This window comes from Erinaceus europaeus, chromosome 7, assembly GCF_950295315.1.
Source record: "Erinaceus europaeus chromosome 7, mEriEur2.1, whole genome shotgun sequence".
Taxonomy (NCBI): Eukaryota; Metazoa; Chordata; class Mammalia; order Eulipotyphla; family Erinaceidae; genus Erinaceus; species Erinaceus europaeus.
The window spans coordinates 114,765,258-114,781,423 of NC_080168.1; the positions used below are offsets into that span (position 1 = coordinate 114,765,258).

At 53.0% G+C, this 16,166-nt stretch overlaps 1 protein-coding gene across 3 annotated transcripts in view; it reads right to left on the reverse strand.

Annotated features, from left to right (window-relative positions):
- Positions 1 to 1,006: 1,006 nt before the first annotated feature.
- Positions 1,007 to 16,166, reverse strand: part of ASIC1 (acid sensing ion channel subunit 1) — a 38,188-nt gene continuing 23,028 nt past the window's right edge. Inside the window, exons 1-10 of one of the 3 annotated variants that reach the window (XM_007528489.3) lie at positions 14,552 to 15,621; positions 10,732 to 10,882; positions 10,093 to 10,220; positions 9,443 to 9,593; positions 9,137 to 9,193; positions 4,897 to 5,050; positions 4,477 to 4,568; positions 3,545 to 3,624; positions 3,354 to 3,458; positions 1,007 to 2,984 (exon numbers count right to left, since the gene is read on the reverse strand). In XM_007528489.3, the coding sequence (XP_007528551.2) occupies positions 2,880 to 2,984; positions 3,354 to 3,458; positions 3,545 to 3,624; positions 4,477 to 4,568; positions 4,897 to 5,050; positions 9,137 to 9,193; positions 9,443 to 9,593; positions 10,093 to 10,220; positions 10,732 to 10,882; positions 14,552 to 15,325 (1,797 nt within the window). In that variant the 5' untranslated portion in view covers positions 15,326 to 15,621 and the 3' untranslated portion in view covers positions 1,007 to 2,879. Of the gene's footprint in view, positions 2,985 to 3,353; positions 3,459 to 3,544; positions 3,625 to 4,476; positions 4,569 to 4,896; positions 5,051 to 9,136; positions 9,194 to 9,442; positions 9,594 to 10,092; positions 10,221 to 10,731; positions 10,883 to 12,210; positions 13,138 to 14,551; positions 15,622 to 16,166 lie in introns of those variants that run through there. The other 2 variants (XM_060195407.1, XM_007528490.3) reach the window with 2 other exon arrangements.

The following is a 16,166-nucleotide window of genomic DNA, read 5'->3' on the forward strand; positions in this document are numbered from 1 at the left end:
AGCGGTGTCTCTGTCTTTTTTCCTCCCCTCTCAATTTGTCTCTATCCAGTAATTAAAAAAAAAAAAATAAAAAGAAGAAAGTACTATAGATTTTTTTTTTTTAACTAGAGCCGCACTCAACTTTGGATATTGGTGGTGCCAAGGGTTGAACCTGGGACTTGTCACATGCATGAGCATACTGCATGAGCTACCCCATCTAATCTCTCACTCCATCTCTCTCTTTTTTTTTTTTTTTTTTTTTTTTTTACCAGAGCACTGATCAGCTCTAGTTTATGGTGGTGCAGGGGATTGAACGAACCTGGGACTTCAAAGCCTCAGGCTGTTTGCATAACCATTATGCTGTCTACCCTTGCCCTCCCCCACCCCCTCCTCTCTCCTTCTGTCTCAGCTAGATTACTACTCAACTCTGGCTGATGTCAAGGATTAAACTGTGAACCTCTTGCATGTAAATCTTCTGTGCTACTACTGTGCATTTCCCTACTCCTCACTCCTTTTTAAAAAAACTTTAGTGAGAGGGAGTTGGGCGGTAGCGGATTAAGCACACATGGCACAAAGCGCAAGGACCGGTGTAAGGATCTTGGTTCAAGTCCCCGGCTCTGCACCTGCAAGGGAGTCACTTCATAAGCGGTGAAGCAGGTCTGCAGGTGTCTTTCTTTCCTCCTCTGTCTCCCCCTCCCCTCCTCATTTCTGTCCTATTTACCAACAGTGGCATCAACAACAACAACTACTACAACAATAAAACAAGGGCAACAAAAGGGAATAAATAAATTAATTAAAAATAAATTTTAAAAAAATTTTAGCGAGAGAGAAATACAGAGATATAGATACAAAGAGACAAAAAGAGACCAGAGCACAGCTCAACTCTGTTTTATGGTGGTGTTGGGGATTGCACTTGGGACCTCAGAGCCTCAGGCATGAAAATCTTTTGTGTAACCTTTATGCTGGTTCCCCATCCCACCCCCTTTCAATCCTTTTTAAATAAAAGGACGACACTGAAAAGGAGATTGCTGAAACCCAGTTTATTAGACCAGAGGCATGCGCCCACCACCCCGTAGCCCTGCCTGCTGTTCCCTATCCAGATTTTGCCCTTTGGCCTTGCTCCTGTTTCCTACAGAAGCCTCATCTCCAAGGAACCCTAGGAAGCAAGAGTTCCCAAAGAACCTCTAGCTCACTCTCCAGCTCCAGGACAGTGCATAGGTGACCTGCCACAGGTCCTGTCCTGGGCTGAAGAGACCTGTGAGTCAGCAGGGTAGAGAAGGTCTGGAAAGGGGCAGGGCTCTGGCCCCATGCCTTGTGGAGGGGCATGGCGGGCTGTCTCTCTTACATGTCTCACTAGTATGGAGGGACAGAACTGCAGAGCTCTCAGCTTCTGCTCTAGGACTGCCTCTTCTTCCCACAGCCAAGCCCTACCTCTCAGGGAATATAAGTAGTGGGCTTGGATATTGGGTGAGGAGATGGGGCAGGGCACCCGGAGGAGGGAAAGGCAAGTGACTGTGGCCTCAGCTTCTGCCATCTGTCACCTTCAGAGCAGATCTCCACCACCACCCCCGACTCTCTCTGCAGAACCCTTTCCCTGGGGAGGCCACAGTCAGCGCTGGGCAACGGGTGCAGGGGGGTGGGTAGAGGAGGGGAGAGGATGTTAAGGCTACAGGAAGGGCAGAAGGTACCAGGTTGGGAGGAGAGGCTGAGGCCAGAAAGAGGCAGAGCTTGTGATTCACAGCTTCCTTTATGTCGCCACCGAGACAGTGCGAAGGTTACAATGCGCGTGTCGTCTCCTTGTGCTTCTCAGAAGGATGTGTGTACACAGTACAGACACCAGGGGAGAGAGAGTCCAACCCTTTATACAGGTGAAGGCATTCAGAGACCCGGGAAGGGGCGGAAACACAGAAGGGGGGACTTGGGGGTGGGAAGACAGTTCTCAGAGACAAGAGGGGATGGGGTGAAGACAGACAGAGTTAGGGGGAAAGTATATACAGAGATATAGCAATATAGAGTCTGTATCATATAGAAATAGAAAATGCAGATGAGGTTGTTGAGAGAAGCAAATGAAGTTGGGGGAAGAGGACTTGGAGAGTTCCATAAGAAAATTTATGGATGTGGCCCTCTGCGGGGGCCCTCTGGGAGAGAGACCAGTGAGGTTAGGCACCAGTGCCCCTCTCCCTGAGCTGGAAGCCAACCAGCTGGATCTGTTAGGAGGTGGTAGAGATGGGTTGCCTTTGGGGTTGCTCTCCAGCAGCTGGGGTGTGCCTGTGGGTGTCAGGACATGGCCTACAGCACCAGGGCCACATCTTGTCCCACTCTACTCCCTTCAGAGCATCTCCCATCCCCATCCCCCAATCTCCCCAAAGACTTCATAGGTATGGGTAGAAGACTTAGTATCCTAGTTCCTTCCTGGGGACTTGGGGTGGGGGTGGGGTCACTAGGCCGAGAGTGTCTCTTAAGGCTGGGGATTCCCCCCCAACATTAGCCCTCCCATTCAAGGTACATTACATTCTCTGGTTTGGGGCAAAAAGTCAGGCGCCAAGGGTCTCCCCACTTCCCCCACTGGGAGGGGATTTGGTGAGTGGTGGCAGCAGAATGTAGGTGGACACTCAGATGACAGACAGGATTCAGGCTGGGAGCTGGGGGAGGCAGCATGGAGCAGAGGGGCAGCCTGAGGTCACCTGCCCCCTTTCTCTGTTTCTCTTCTAGATTAGTTGTTGAAAAGACAAAGAACAGGGTTGAGGCCAGGAGAGGACACCTTCCTCACCACGGACCACGGGAGGGAAGAACTGCTCCGGGGTGGGGTGCTGCCTAGGGAGGGAGGGGGGTCCCCAGGGCAGCGTGCTTTCCCAGCCCACCCCCTCTCGGCCTGGCCTTTGGTACAGCGGCCTGCGGGCTCAGCAGGTAAAGTCCTCGAAGGTGCCTCGGGCTGGATGGTGAGGTAGGATGTTGGCGGCGTACGTCATCCCGGCAGGATGGCCCCGGAGGCTCTCGCAGGGGTTCTGGGGGGGCAGCACCAGCAAAGACTTGTCAAGGTCATCCGAAAGGCCCTAGTCAGGGGAATGTGGGCGGGGCCTGGGCACAGTGAGGGCGGGGCCTGGGCAGTGTGAGGGTGATGTGGGCGGGGCCTGTGCTAAGGGGGAGATGTGGGCGGGGTCTGGGCAGTGTGAGGTGGAGCGGGGCGGGGCCTGGGGTGTGTGTGTGTGTGTGTGTGTGTGTGTGTGTGTGTGTGTGTGTGTGTGTGTGTGTGTGTGTGTGTGTGTGTGTGTGTGTGTGTGTGTGTGTGTGTGTGTGTGTGTGTGTGTGTGTGTGTGTGTGTGTGTAACAATGTGGGCGGGGCCTAGGCACTGTGGGTGGGACGGGGTCCTCACGTGTCTCTTGACGTCATCCAGGCTGAGGGCCACGCCCTTGTCTGCACTGCTCCTCTTGGCCTCCTTCTGGCACTTACCACGTCGGCACAGCTTGTGCTTGATCACCTGGGATAGAGGTGGGGGTGGGGGTAGAGTTGGAGCCCCAGCTCTTCGGGGGCCCCCGCCTCTTGGGTCCCCGGCTCCCAGCTCACCTCGTAGGCGTAGTCAAAGAGCTCTAACACCGTGAGGATGCTGGCCCCAATGAACAGCCCCATCTGGCCCCCGATGTCACCTGCAGGCGGAGGTACAGGGAGGTCAGTGGGGTACCGCGGGGCTGGCAGAGGTAGCTGGGGCAGGGCCAGGTGACTGCTATTTTAAAAGCGATGGGCAGGCGTCCTATAGAAGGGGCACAAAACCGCCGCGCTCAAGCGTGTGTGTCTGGGGCGTGTTATCTTCTCAGTGCCTTTCTACTTGTTCAGAATGAGTATTAGTCAGGAAAAAATATGCCAAAATAGCTCAAAACGTTCATTCTCTGGATGAAGCCTCAAAGGCATAGGAAATAGTGCCCAGCTCCACCCCCAGCCCTGGCCTTCATGCCCTCTCCTCCCACCACATGCAAAGACAAGAGTCTGGAGCATCCTGGAACATGACGGCAGAGGAGGACCTAGTGGGGGCTGAATTATTATGTGGAAAACTGGGAAATGTTATGCACGAACAAACTATTGTGTTTTGCTGTCGACTGTAAACCATTAATCCCCCAATAAAGAAATTAAAAAACAAAGGCCGGGTAGTGGTGCACCTGGTTGAGCGCACATGTTACAATGGGCAAGGATCCAACTTCAAGCCCCTGATCCCCATCTGCAGGGGGAAAGCTTCACAAACGGTGTAGCAGTATTGCCAGTGTCTCTCTCCCTCTCTATCTCCCCTTCTTCTCAATTTCTGGCTGTCTCTATCCAATAAATAAAGATAATAAAAAATAAAAGTAAACTTTTTTTTTTAAAAGAGAGAGAGAGACTTGAGCAAGGTCCCTAGAGACATGAGGGAAGAGAGCTCAGGGCACCAGAGAGCAGTCTTGCTCTAGTGTTGGGCTTTCACGCCATGCTCCTGGTGGGTAAGGGGTTTGTTTGGTGCGGTGGCAACTCACCCAGGAGCCCCGCTATCTCATAGGCCTTCTTCTGCTCAATGGTCTCATAGTTGAGGACTTCGAAGAAAATGTCCAGCACCAGGATGTTCTCCCTGCAAAAGAGTTGGGGGAGGAGACCTAGGTTCAAGTCCCATCTCTTCTCCTGACTGGCTAGGTGACCTTGGCCAGTCAGCCTCCCATGACATGACATGCCAATAGGGAGCACTGCCCTTCAGGGTGGCAGTGAAGACAAAACACCATGGCTCACAGGAAAAAAAGACTGCATGCTGGGAATCCCCGTTCCAGAGATGAGGATGAAAACAGAAAGAACAGCGTCTGCGTCCCAGCTCCTCTTCATGATGCCTCAGCTGGCTCCTGTCTCCCCCCACCTCCCCAGGGCCCCAGCCCAGCAGCCACAACCCATGCTGCCAGAGCCCTTACCCAATGTACTGCTCAGACTTGTTGAACTTCTTGGCCAGGTATTTGGCTGATGCTTTGCTGGGGATCTTGACCATGGACAGCTCCTTGCCATAGCGGGTCAGGTTGCAGGGCATTTCGCACACACAGTACTCCTGGTCCTTCTCCACCAGGAAGTCTGTGCTCCGCAGGGCAAGAGGTGCCAAGTGGGTGGGTGGTGCTCATCTGCCAGCACTTTTCCAATGTTTACCTCCTAGCCCAACTCAGGGGAACCCTGGATCCCTTCTTTTTATTCTGACCTAACCTATCCTTCCATTCAGCCCTGAGCTCACCCAGTGATGATCTCCACCCAGCCTCCGTGTGCCTCGGTCTCAGTCCTGTTCTCTGTTCTTTTCCTATCTTTTCTCTTCTCTTCTTTCTTTCTCTCTTGCCTCCAGGGTTATTACTGGGGCTCAGTGCCTGCACTATGAATCCACTGCTCCTGGTGTCCATTATTTCCATTTTTATTTGATAGGACAGAAAGAAATTCAGAGAGGTGGGGGAGATAGATTGAAGAGAGAAAGATAGACACCTGCAGACCTGCTATACCACTTGTGAAGTGTCTCCCTGCAGGTGGGGAGTCAGGGGCTCCAACCCAGATCCCTGCACTTAGTATTGTGTGTGCTTAACTAGGTGCACCACCCCCTGGCCCCACTGTCTCAGTCCTGTCCCCTTAGCACCCTGGGGAATTAGCCAGCTGAGTTGCTGAAGAGAAAGGGTGGGGACCCTCTCTGGTGACCCCTGTTCCTTTCTCAAAGGGGATACTGGAGATGCTAATTCTAGGCTTTATTTAAAAAGGAGCAGGGTGTGGTCCGGGAGGTAGCGCAGTGGATAAAGCACTGGGTTTTCAAGCATGAGGTCCCGAGTTCAATTCCTGGCTGCACACATACCAGAGTGATGCCTAGTTCTTTCTCTTCTCCTATCTTTCTCATTAATAAATAAATAAAATCTTTAAAATAAAGGAAGTCGGGCAATAGCGCAGTGGGTTAATTGCATGTAGCGCAAAGTGCAAGGACCAGCATGAGGATCCTGGTTCAAGCCCCCGGCTCCCCACCTGCAGGGGAGTTGCTTCACAGGTGGTGAAGCAGGTCTGCAGGTGTCTGTCTTTCTCCCTCTCTGTCTTTCCCTCCACTCTCCATTTCTTTCTTTCTTTCTTTTTAATAAAATTTTAAAATATATTTATTTATTTTCCCTTTTGTTGCCCTTGTTGTCCACTCTATTTCTCTCTGTCCTATCCAACAATGATGACAACAACAATAAAAACAAGGGCAACAAAAAGTAAATAAATAAAAGAAAAAAAAATTTAAAATCTTAAAAAAAAAAAGGAGCAGGGTAAGGGTAGATAGCATAATGGTTATGCAAAGAGATTCTCATGTCTGAGGCTTCAAAGTCCTAGGTTCAATCCCCAGCCCTGTCATGAACCAGAGCTGAGTAGTGCTCTGATTAAAAAAACATTACTTGGTTAAAGCCCCCGGCTCTCCACCTGCAGGGGAGTCACTCCACAGGCTGAAGCAGGTCTGCAGGTGTCTGTCTTTCTCTCTCCCTCTCTGTCTTCCCCTCCCTCTCTCCATTTCTCTCTGTCCTGTCTAACAACGATGACATTAATAACAACAAGAATAATAACTACAACAATAAAAAACCAAGGGCAACAAAAGGGAAAATAAATATAAAACAAACAAACAAAAAAACATTACTTGGGAGTCGGGTGGTAGTGCAGCGGTTAAGCACATGTGGTGCAAAGTGCAAGGACCAGCTCAAGGATCCGGTTGGAGCCCCCGGCTCCCCACCTGCAGGGGAGTCGCTTCACAGGCGGTAAAGCAGGTCTGCAGGTGTCTATCTTTCTCTCCCCCTCTCTGTCTTCCTCTCCCCTCTCCATTTCTCTCTGTCCTATCTAACAACGATGAAATAAAAAAAAAAACAATAATAACTACAACAACAATAAAAAAAAAACAAGGACAATAAAAGGGAAAATAAAAAATATTTAAAAAATTTTTAGGGAGTTGGGTGGTAGGTAGCACAGCGGGTTAAGCTTATGTGTCGTGAAGTGCAAGGACCGGCATAAGGATCCTGGTTTGAGCCCCCAGCTCTCCACCTGCAGGGGAGTCGCTTCACAGGCAATGAAGCAGGTCTGCAGGTGTCTATCTTTCTCTCCCCCCTCTCTGTCTTCCCCTCCTCTCTCCATTTCTCTCTGTCCTATCCAAAACAACATCAATAACAACAATAACTACAACAACAATAAAAAACAATAAGGGAACAAAAGGGAATAAGTAAATAAATAATTTTTTAATAAAAAAATTACTTAAAAAAGAAGTCATTTGGGAGTTGGGCGTTAGTGCAGTGGGTTAAGGGCACGTGGCGTGAAGTGCAAGGACTGGCATAAGGATCCTGGTTTGAGCTCCGGGCTCCCCACCTGCAAGGGAGTCGCTTCACAAGCAGTGAAACAGGTGTCTTTCTCTCCCCCTGTCTTCTCCTCCTCTCTCCATTTCTCTGTTCTATTCAGCCACAATGACATCAATAACAACAAGGGCAACAAAAGGGAATAAACAAATATAAAAAAATAAAAAGAAGTCATTTATCTACACATTATTACTATATATATGTATAAAATATATGTGATTTTATTTTATTTTATTTTATTTTAATATTTATTAATGACAGGGATAGGAGAGAGAGAAAGAACCACACATCACTCTCGTACATGTGTTGCCAGGGATTGAACTCAGGACCTCATGCCTGAGAGACCAACATTTTATCCACTGCGCCACCTCCTTGACCATGTGTATTTTATTTTTAATTTATTTATTATTGGATAGAGACAGAGAAATTGAGAGGGGAGATAGACAGGGAGAGAGGCAGAGAGACACCTGCAGCCCTGCTTCACCACTTGTGAAGTTTCCCTCCTGCAGATGGAGACCAGGGGCTTGAACCTGTGTCCTTGTGCACTGTAATGTGTGCGATTAACCAGGTGCACCACTGCCTGACCCCTTATATAGGTATTTTACATGTACTATTTAGTGTCGGGACTTTATATTTGCATAGTTTCACCACTCCTGGACTCTTTTTCTTTTTTTCCCTCTTCTTTCCAGATAGTGTGAGAGACGGGGTGTGTGGGGGACAGCACAGTGCATGAAGCTTCCCCTGTGCATGGTGCTGCCACATGGTGGCCGGGGGCTAAACCTGAGTGCTTGCACATAGTAATGCGCGCACGGTCCCTACAAGCTATCCCTAGATCTCTTTCTCTTCTTCATTTCTCTCTCTCTTTTTTAGGATTTGTATTATTATTATTTATTATTATTATTACCTCCAGGGTTATTGCTGGGGCTTGGTGCCTACACTCGAATCCACTGCTCCTAGAAGCCATTTTTCCCTTTTGTTACCCTTGTTGTTTATTATTGTTGTTGTTATTGCTGTTGTTGTTGGATAGGACAGAGAGAAATGGAGAGAAGAGGGGAAGACAGAGAGGGGAGAGAAAGACAGACACCTGCAGACCTGCTTCACTGCTTGTGAAATGACCCTCCTACAGGTGGGGAGCCGGGGGCTCAAACCAGGATCCTTATACCAGTCCTTGTGCTTTGTGGCATGTGCACTTAATCCACTGTGCTACTGCCCCACCCAACCCCCTGTTCATCTTATTTAAATGTATGTGTGGTGGTCTGGGAGGTGGTGCAGTGGATAAGGCATTGAACTCTTAAGCATGTATCAGAGTGATGTCTGGTTCTTTCTCTCTCTCCTCCTATCTTTCTCATTAATAAATAAATAAAATCTTTAAAAAATATGTGTGTGAGAGAGACAGCTTGCCTGGGAGGGCACTGCTCTGCCATGTGTGTGATGTAGGTTCAGACCCCCTTGTCCCCAGTAGCCCTGGGAGAGATTTCAGTGCTGTAGTGTCTCTATCTGGAAGAAAAAAAAAGTCCGTCCAGAGTAGTGAAGTCCCACAAAGACGAGAGACGGAGACAGAGAGACACTAGAGTACTACTCAGCTCTGGCATGTGGTAGTGGCAGGAATTGGACCTGGGACCCCTAGAGGCACCCTCAGGCCTGAAAGTTTGGTGCACTACCACTGTGCTATCTCCCCAGCCCTGTTCCTAGCATTTCTAAAGTCAGACACTGGGGAGCTCGGGGAAAGCCTGGCCCCAGGGTTACTGGGAGGTAAGGGTGCTTGTTCTGAACCCCTGTGCTAGTGGCTGGTAGCATGGTCCTTCCACAGCCTGCCCAGGGCGCTTACCCAGAGCCGGGTCCGCACACTCCTTGTACTGCTCTGGAGTGCAGTAGGGGGCGTCCCCTGCGGAGGATGGAAGATAGCAGTGCAGGGTCAAAAGACAAGCTGGCTTGTGGGACCAGGGGCCCAGAGTCCGAGGCTGGGAGAGGATGGGTGGGTAAGACTAACTAGCCTCAGTCTGTCCTGAGGTTGCCCGCCTCCACACTCCACCCTTCCTGGACCCCTCCCTCCCGCTCTATGGGCTCAGGCAAGAGCCCTATGGAGGGAGGAGGGGAGGGGGTGGGGAGGAGCGGGCTGAGTGCGGGAGCCCACCTGGCATGTGCACCATGCGGCAGTTGCAGTTCTCCACCAGGTAGCGAGTCTCACAGTCGATGCGGCAGGCGGTGATGCTGTAGGAGTCGAAGAAGTCCGAGTCCATGGTGACAGCTTTGCAGGTGCCCCAGGGCGGGGGCAGGTAGATGAGCTGCTGGGAGAGCCGGGGAGCTGGGGGGTGTGGGGGGCCTGCTCCCCTCAGTCACTTGGGAGGAACTTCTCTGTGAGACCCTGAAACCGGGAGGCCTGTCCCCTCTCCCTCCACAGAACTCCTTGTGCATGGGAGTCGGGCGGTAGCGCAGTGGATTAACGCACATGGTGCAAAGCCCAAGGACCGGCTAAGGATCTGGGTTCGAGCCCCCTCCCCACCTACAGGAGCATCCCTTCACAGGTGGTGAAGCAGGTCTGTAGGTGTCTACCTTTCTCTCCCCTCTGTCTTCCCTCCTCTCTCCATTTCTCTCTATCCTATCCAACAATGACGACAATAAAACAACTAGGGCAACAAAAGGGAATAAATAAATATTTAAAAAGAAGAAAGCGTTTTAAAGAAAGAAGAACTCTTTGTGCAGCTGATACTCAGGCTCTCGCCCACCACTCCATTTTGCCCCCCACACCTCATACTCGGGGCCAGCCCCCCACTGCCCTCTCACCCGCTGCTCCTGGCAGGACACAAAGGTCTGGAAGCCTGGGGCCACCCCAAAGCCCAGCTGGTCGATGAAGGGGGGCTCGTCTTGGCTGTGGATCTGCACCTTGATGCCGGCCTCGAAGGATGTCTCATCTGTGGGGCAGGGCAGGGCGAGGGGTTCTGATTCACTAACCCTCCTGGGGGCTGGGAGCACCCTAATCCCCCCAACAAGACACTGGGACTGCATGCAGGGGTCAGTGAGGCCCAGTACCCCACTCCCCCAGTTCCTTGAGGCTGCCAGCCCCTGCGTCTCCCGTGACCCCTGCATCCTATTGCTGCTTCTCTTACCTGCCTTCAAGGCTGCCTCTTGGCCTGTCAGGGTCCTTCTCACTCACTCCCTTTCCATTTCTCCCTGTTTTTCTCTCCCACCTCTCTCTGTCCCAAGGACCCCAAGACCAGACAGACAGCAGGCAGTGGAGAAGAGTAGTTATTTTTAGAGCAAGTGGCGGCTGGGGATGAGAAGGAAGGCTGGTTACCTTGGAGAGTCACCGAGCCAGGAAGGGGGCAGGGAATGGTCACAGAAGGTAAGACACTCTTGCTTGGGGCCCCCACACAGAGACTGAGGCTCAGAACCTGGGAGGGGGACTTAAGAGAGGTGACATACCGGTCTCCCCCCAGATGGGCAGGTATTCGTCCTGCTGGATGTCCAGCATGATCTCCAGCCCATTGCCCGTGCCCCCCTTCATGGTCTTCAGCCGCGGCCGCCCATCTCGGCCCGAGTTGAAGGTGTAGCACTTTCCGTACCGAGTGAAGACCTGGCAGGGGCAGAATGGCGAGCCTGAGAGCCCAGTGGCCACCCTTGTACAGACAGACCCCTGCTGGAAGCTCTGGCACTGGCGCAGCTCACACCTCCTGCCCGTCCCATCTGCCAGCCATGCACCCTGGTGCAGGGGTTCTCTGTCCAGGTTGCTGGGTGGGCTTCATGTTAGTTCTTTTTTATTGTTATTATTATTAATTTATTTATTCTCTTTTGTTGCCCTTGTTTTATTGTTGTAGTTACTATTGTTGTTGTCGTTGTTGGATAGGACAGAGAGAAATGAGGAGGGGAGGGGAAGACAGAGAGGAGGAGAGAAAGACAGACACCTGCAGACCTGCTTCACCACTTGTGAAGTGACACCTCCTGCAGGTGGAGAGCTGGGGGCTTGAACGAGGATTCTTATGCTGGTCCCTGTGCTTTGTGCCACGTGTGCTTAACCCACTGCACTACCGCCCGACTCCCTTATTGTTATTATTCTTATTTGCTAGGATAAAGAGGAATTGAGAAAGGAGATATAAAGGAGAGGAAAAAAAAAAGACACCCGCAGCACTACTCCACTGCTTGAAACCTTCCCCTGCAGGTGGGGACTGGGAGCTTGAATTGAGGTCCTTGCATGTGGGAACGTCTGCCCTCAACCGGGTGCACCACCACCCTGCCCCATGTTGGTTCTTCTTCTTCTTCTTCTTTTTTTTTTTAAAGATTTTATTTATTTCTGAGAAAGATAGGAGGAGAGAGAAAGAACCAGACATCACTCTGGCATATGTGCTGCCGGGGATCGAACTCGGGACCTCATGCTTGAGAGTCCAAAGCTTTATCACTGAACCACCTCCCGGACCACAATGTTGGTTCTTCTTAATGGGAGGTGTTGAATGATAAGGAATGAGAGGGGAGGAGGAGGAGAAATCTTGGTACTTTTGTTGTTGTTAGAGAGAGACCACAGCAATGTAGTGGGGGGCCGGGCTCAAACTTCAGCAATGCACACAGCCAAAAGCACACACTATCCAAGCGACCTGCCACCAGCAAGATCTGGGTCCTTCTCAAATTAACTTTTTAAAAATTTCTTCACCAAAGCACTGCTCATCTCTGGCTTATGATAGTGCTGGAGGTTGAACCTGGGACTTTGGAGCCTCAGTCTCTTTGCATAACCATGATGCTATCTCTCCCCCTTTACCCCTCATTCTTTTTTTTAAATTTATTTTTTATTGATTTAATAATGATCAACAAGACCGTAGGATAAGAGGAGTACAATTCCACACAATTCTCTCCTCTCATTCTCTCACTGAGGGTTCTGGTGGCACCGAGTGTCTCTGAGGGTATGGAGCCCACCTGGAGGATGCCTTCCCCAGCGCCGCCTCCTCCCACGCTCTTTCTGCCTGCCTGTGAGCTCAGTCTCCCTTCCTGGTTTCCTCAGTCCTGTCTACAGCTCTGCCAACATGTCCAATCTCCCTGCAGGGATCGTGGTGGGTGGGTGCCCATCCACATCCCATGGCCATGTCTCTGCCCCTCCCTGGCCCCCTCTCCTGAGTCCCCAGCTCCTAGGGCTTTCTGAGACATGGCCTCCCTTCTCCTGAATGTCACCTCAGCAGAAGAAATCCTGCTCCCCAAAACCAAGCTGAGCCTTTTTGTTTCCTCTGGATGTTCACCCCATGTAGCCAGCATTGCCCCATTATCAGGAGAAACTGAAAGCGGACCCAGCTACCAGGGCAAGGGCCATGCTCACCCAGGCACCGTGTCTCTTCTCTAGTCTTGGTACTGAGCACCCAGGCTGTGGTAAGCTTGGCAGAACTGACACAGCAGAGACCTCTTGCCAGCCATGTCCTAGCCATCTCCCATCACAGCTCTGGTTCCGCACTCACAGAGAGGGGTGACCCAGTCCCTTACAACCCTTGCCCCTGAGACTCCCTGAATGCCTCCAGGTGCCCCCAGATGGGCTGAGTGTGCATTCAGGCTGCCGGGTGGGGACAGACCCACCCACAGAAGTGCAGACAGCCCAGAGAGGCAGGGCTTCAGGCCAGACTAGAACTGCACAGCACTCAGGGGCTGGGGGCAACAGCCTCCACACCACTCCAGGGAGAGCAGGTACTCCCCCTGCTGTAGGGGAAGGTCCAGTGATGAGATGGAGAAAGAACTGAGAGGGCCAGGTGGTGGCACACTGGGTTAAGTGCACATATAACGAAGTGCAAAAACTGCACAAAGATCCTGGTTCCAGCCCCCAGCTTCCCCCATGCAGGGGGGTGAAGCAGTGAAGCAGGTCTGCAGGTGTCTTTCTCTATCTTCCCCTTCTCTCTCAGTTTCTTTCTGTCCTATCCAATAAAATGGGGGGGGGGGAAGGCTTCTAGGAGCTGTGGATTCCTAGTGCCAGTACTGAGCCACAGTGATAACCCTGGAGGCAAAAGAGAGAGAGAGGCAGAGAGAGAATGAACTGAGGACTCCTCTCTTCCAGCCTCACGACTGGTTGGGCGGACCTCCCATGAGATCATGGGAGAGGCTGGGAGGGACTTCAGGGGGTTGGGGCGGGGTGGCTGCTCTGCCTTGCTGGCTCCCCGGGGAAGTGGGCTGGGCGGTAGACTGCTGCTGCCACCTGGTGGTACTGCCTGGGAAGTGTCTGCTCCCCCTCCTCTTCTCTCTCCTCTTGGGTCCAGGGGAAGCCAGGTTGACCCTTCCTGGCCTGCTGCCTGCTTGATCCTGCATCTCCTGGCCTGTCAGAGGCTGAGTGGCCAGTTCCTGTCTGTCTGTAGCTAGTCCTTGATGCACTGACAGGGCAGCACTCACCGTCTGCTTTGGGAGGGGAGGGTGCAGGTAGTGGAGGGATGGGTGTGCGGGGAGAGAGAAGTCAGGCAGATAGAGCTGGAGTCTGGGCAGGAGGGAGCGGTCCCCTGGGTCCCCCAGCAGGAAGGGCCCTAGAGTCATGGGGGCTTCCCCATGGGAAGAGGGTCCCTGGTCACTCAGAGCTGGAAATTCAGAGGAAGCCTTTTGATTTCCTTCACACACACACACACACACACACACACACACACACACACACACACACACACTGCAGGACGCACTCACACTTCTACTATAGGAGACACACACTCAAACATATACTTACACTTCGGGAGACACACACTCTAGGAAACATGCTCACACACAGTAGGAGCACAGGAAGATTAAATGAGACATCGAGACATCCCTGCTGTGGGAGCCACAGACAGGGGTGTGTTGGGGTGGGGGGTTCTCATTTCCAGTCCCCTCCCACACCCCTTTCCTGCCCCTTTAGAGGCCACATGGCTCTGCCTCAGCTCCAGTCCAAGGGTCACAGTCAGAACAGTTAAGCACAGCCCAGACAAAGGCCCCCCTCAGATCAGCAGCTGGCCATGGGGAGGCTGAGGAAGCGCTGGAGAGGCAGGAGCATTTGGGGGGCTGCCAGGGGCTGCAGGGCAGCAGCTCATTACCAGCTGGTGGAGAAGTATTTTAGGACTCTCACAGGGAGAGCTGTGCTGGCCCAGACTTAAGAAAAGCTGCCCTGTTCCAGATCCTGGGGCTGCCCAGCTCTCTCTGCTCAGACCTCTCTGGGGCTTGTCACAGAAGGAGGGGCGAAGGGTCAGCAATTCCAGGGGGTACCAGTCAGGATGAGCCGTGGCAGCCACTCTCAGCGTGTTGGGTCGGCCTTGGGCCCCCCACTCACCACCGAGAAGTTGTGGGGGCCGCAGGGCCCCCCGCGGTAGGAGCAGTAGAGCAGCATGTCTTCCAGCTGGTGGCAAGAGCGATTGTAGAAGCGGTGCAGATTGAAGGGCTCCCCAGAAAAGGCCTCAGGCCCTGGGGGGGCCAGGGGCACTCCAGGGTCATCACTTTCATCCAGGCCCAGCATGGGGGCCAGGTAGAGCAGGTCGGGGTAGCTGAGCTGGGACAGCCTCACGGCATTGGTGTTGCAGAAGGTGACGGCCGGGAAGGCCAGCTCTGTGGTGGTCACCTCGTCCAGCAGAGTCACGTGTGGGTAGCTGAGGTAATAGGCGACGCGGTCCCCTACCTGGCACAGGAAGGCACCCAGAGCCAGAACGAAGGCCATGGCCCACAGCACCTGCCTCGGCCCCGGGCCCCCCTCCACGAAGATGTGGCCGGCACCATGCAGGGTGCAGCTGCTGGCGAACGTGGCCAAGTCCACGGGTGCTCTGCCCTCGCTTGGCACAGCCCCCTGCCCCCACTCCTCCACTGCCTCCTCTTCTGATTCAGAGATGTCTGGCTGCGGTTGCCCCTGGTGGGGACCCCAACAGTCTCCCAGGGTCCGGGGTGCTTCCTCCCCAGAGGAGAATGACAACGAGCAGAAGATCTGGATGGGCATCTTGTTGGGGTGTCCCGGCAGGAGGGGAGACCCCAGGCTAGGTACTGCCTGGCTGGCCAGCAGTCCTTCTCCGGGCTGCTGGCAGTGTGAGTGTGGCCGCGAGGGGCGGAGCATGGACATCGGGGTGGGAGGGACCCTGGGCGCATGAATAATCGCTGTGGGTGGGTGGGAAAGGGCGGCTGAGGGAGAGGAGGGGACCAGTGCCTCTTCTCTGTCACCAGCTCAGGCAGGGCAGAGAACCTGGAAAAGCCTATGGCCTGCGCTCCAGGTGAGAGGCCAGAGACCCGCACAGTCCTTGGCTACCACTGCCGAGATGACTTCAGCCACTGACAGGTCCCGCCCTGTGACACACACCCCTGCTTCCCTCATCCTCAGCATCCTCAGCATCCTCAGACCTGGGAGCTCATGCTACTCAGCCCCATCACTCTGAGATCTTTGAGTCCCACACTCTCCCACTCCCCTAACTCATACCAGCCAGGGACCCCCCCCCCCCCCGTCTCTCAGTGCCCCCAGTGCCCAGTTCCCTCCCTCTTCACATTCCTCTGACCCTCACTTCTCTTCCCGCCACTAACTGGCCAGACCCAAACTTACTTTCAGTTATTCCCTGAACCCCCAATTCCCCTGCCATTGTTCCCACCTCCGATGGCCCTCCACCCCCTCCTTCATGCTGTCTGTCCTCTCCTCACTCCCACGCCCCCTGACCTCCCTCCCCCACGCTGGAACACACTCAGGTGCCTGACTCTTTTTCCACCCTCTGTGGCTTGGTGGGCAGCCCAGGTTCCATTAGCCAAGGTCTCTCTCTGACCACAGACTCATCTATGACCAGTTCCTGGCACTGGGGGCTGCGGGGAGGGACCCCATCTCTTGCAATTTAAAAGCTTCCAGGCAGAAGCCCACTGCCTCTCCCAGGGAGTTGGCCCCCAAGTCCTGGAGAAGAGTTGAAGGAATTCTCTTCTGGGGG